This window comes from Gavialis gangeticus, unplaced genomic scaffold, assembly GCF_001723915.1.
Source record: "Gavialis gangeticus isolate Ggan-Ray unplaced genomic scaffold, GavGan_comp1, whole genome shotgun sequence".
Taxonomy (NCBI): domain Eukaryota; kingdom Metazoa; phylum Chordata; order Crocodylia; family Gavialidae; genus Gavialis; species Gavialis gangeticus.
This window is the reverse complement of record NW_017729004.1, coordinates 30,028,483-30,030,969: the sequence shown is the minus strand read 5'-3', so window position 1 is coordinate 30,030,969 and position 2,487 is coordinate 30,028,483. Positions and strand designations below refer to the sequence as shown.

The 2,487-nt window shown below is 39.4% G+C and overlaps 1 protein-coding gene across 3 annotated transcripts in view; it reads left to right on the top strand.

The window, feature by feature from the left end:
- Window positions 1–2,471, top strand: part of CCNY (cyclin Y) — a 115,618-nt gene extending 113,147 nt beyond the window's left edge. For all 3 annotated transcript variants that reach the window (XM_019508189.1, XM_019508188.1, XM_019508190.1), the window contains one exon: window positions 1,254–2,471. In XM_019508189.1, the coding sequence (XP_019363734.1) occupies window positions 1,254–1,370 (117 nt within the window). In that variant the 3' untranslated portion in view covers window positions 1,371–2,471. The remainder of the gene's footprint in view (window positions 1–1,253) is intronic.
- The last annotated feature ends 16 nt before the right edge of the window (window positions 2,472–2,487 follow it).

The window sequence follows — 2,487 nt, the reverse complement described above, 5'->3', positions numbered from 1 at the left end:
GAAGGAATTTTCTGACTATGAAGGTGATCAGACATTGGAACAGGTTACTTAGAGAAGTTGGGCAATCTCCTTCTCTTGAAAATTTCAAGAGCAGTTTGGACAGACGCTTGGCTAGGATGGTTTAGTCAGGGATGATCCTGCTTTGAGCTGGGGTGTACTAGACCTAGTGAGGTTACTGAAGCCAGCCAAGAACTCTCAGGAGAAGTCATTGGGCTTGTCTGTATGTTCATTAATGCACCTTAAGTACTGCATGCTTAGTTTAGTACTTAATAACGTACTAACTAAATGCACACTAACAAGACTTACTGCAGAGTGGTGCGGGCACATGGATTTTTTTTGTGATGCTTACTGTACATTAGCCTAATAACACTGTGCAGTAGCCTATTAGCATGGTTTTTAATCACCACGCTACTGCACAGTATTATTAGGCTAATGTGCAGTAAGTGTCTCCTGTAGATGTGCCCATTAACTGTCTTCCCTGCTCTCCTGTATCCTCTGAGAAGACCTTTGGGAAATGCTGGAAGACTGAAAAACTCACTATTGTGCCCCTCCCCATTCCCTGGGGAGCACCACTGCTGCTGTGATTGTGATGCAGTCTGGGGCAGGAGAGGCTCCACAGTCAAGGAGCTGTATGTCTCTATGGTACTGAAGCACCCAGAATTTGAAGCACCCCAAATTAGTGCACATCAGACCCAGCCTGAATCCCTAACCAGTGGTAGTGTGTGACTGCCTTTGGGGAACTAACTAAGGCCCACTAGACTGTTATCTGAAGACTCTGAGGTTGGCTACTTATCTTTCAGGAAAAATAAAACCCACACAAACACATTACGCTACATGTTCCAGCCCTCTGTCACTAGATTACCCAGCCTTATGGGATCCTAAAGTCCCCAAAGCCAGCCAAGAGCCTATAATTTCCATTGTGAAATCACGCTTTTCTTGTAACACTCGTTGCTCATCTCCCTGACACAGAGAAGTAAAATGGGATACTAATTGTGGCTGATTAGATTTGTTTTCGGATCATCCAGATTACTGATGTCCAGAGTCCACTTTTAATGTCATTATGCTGTATCAAAGCATTCTTTAAAAAAAACAAAAAAAAACCTAAAACAACTAAATAAAACCCTGTATTGCTTATTGAAGTGATGTGATAATCCTGTTCATAAATAACAAATAGCATTATGCATGGTTATATTAGTTGTGTACTTCTGGCTGCTTTGAATGTGCAAAAGTTGTAACCTCCTTTCATCTTGCAGGCTATTTCCTGCTTGTGTGAAGATAAATATAAGGACTTCAGGAAATCTGCAAAGAAACGGTCAGTTAGTGCTGACAATCTGACTGTGGTTAGATGGTCCCCTGCGATCATCTCCTAACAGCGGAGCCAGGATATTCCTACAGAAGTACTGTTTCTTCCATCCAGTTTTGGGGGGGGGGGTAGGGAAAAAAACAAACAAGACTTTCGATTTTTTTTTTTATTTTTAGATCTGTCAAGCTGCCTTTACAGTGCCTCCCCATTGTGTAGCACACAAGAATAAAATATTGAGTGGAAAGATACGAGAGAGAAGAAGAAATTTATTTTTTGTCACTGTCACTAACAGCTTTACGTTTTTGTGAGGAAACAGTGAATTGAATGCTTGGAAGAGGAAACAAAAATGGAATAGAGGCCGAAAGAAATTTGAGGTCGGTGCCATTTATTTTATTTGCTGTGCTCTTCAACAGAAACGACGGCATGAAAATAAGCCACGTGATCAGTTTGACAGCGCACTAGAGGAATGGGGTTGGGAAGGGTTCAATTTAAATTTTTCTCCTTAGAATCTTTCTTATTCCTCTGTTCTGCTTCCCTGGGTTACTTTTTTCTGCCTTTCCTTTTGCACAGCAGCAAATACGAAGTTTGTATCTACGGTAGCACAACCCTCTGAATAAATAGTATCGTTGTTTTTTTCACTGCACTTTTCTCCACAAGCTGTGTTTGATTAGCATTATTCTTCATAATTATTATGCATATGTTATGTTCCCCCATATGCCTTTTATTGTACTTTAAAAAAAATAACTTGACCACAGTGCTGAACCAAAAGTGTATACAAGGATCAGATGATCGTTCATAATGTCATGATGTATTTTATTTATAGTATATGTGGGTGTGTGTGCCTTCCTGAGTTCTTGGAATCATTTATTTTTCTTTGATATAAAGATAGTGGTGAAAGTGCTCAGGTGATGAGACTTGAGCCAAATTGCTAAAATTTGCATCGATCGTCTGGTCGCTTCTTCAGATTTCATAGTATTAGATGTTTAACAGATTTCAGTCTGAAGGAATTTTTTTTTGTATGGCCTGACTCGTTCATTCCTTCACCTCCAAGTCCATTGTTGCAAGCAATATCCTCAATTTTTATATGTTTACTTTAAATCAAGTTTAGTCTGTTTGTATAAAATCAAAAAACTTTAAAAAAAAAAAAAAAAAAAAGCTTTGTTCCAGTGAAAAGGTCCATAGAA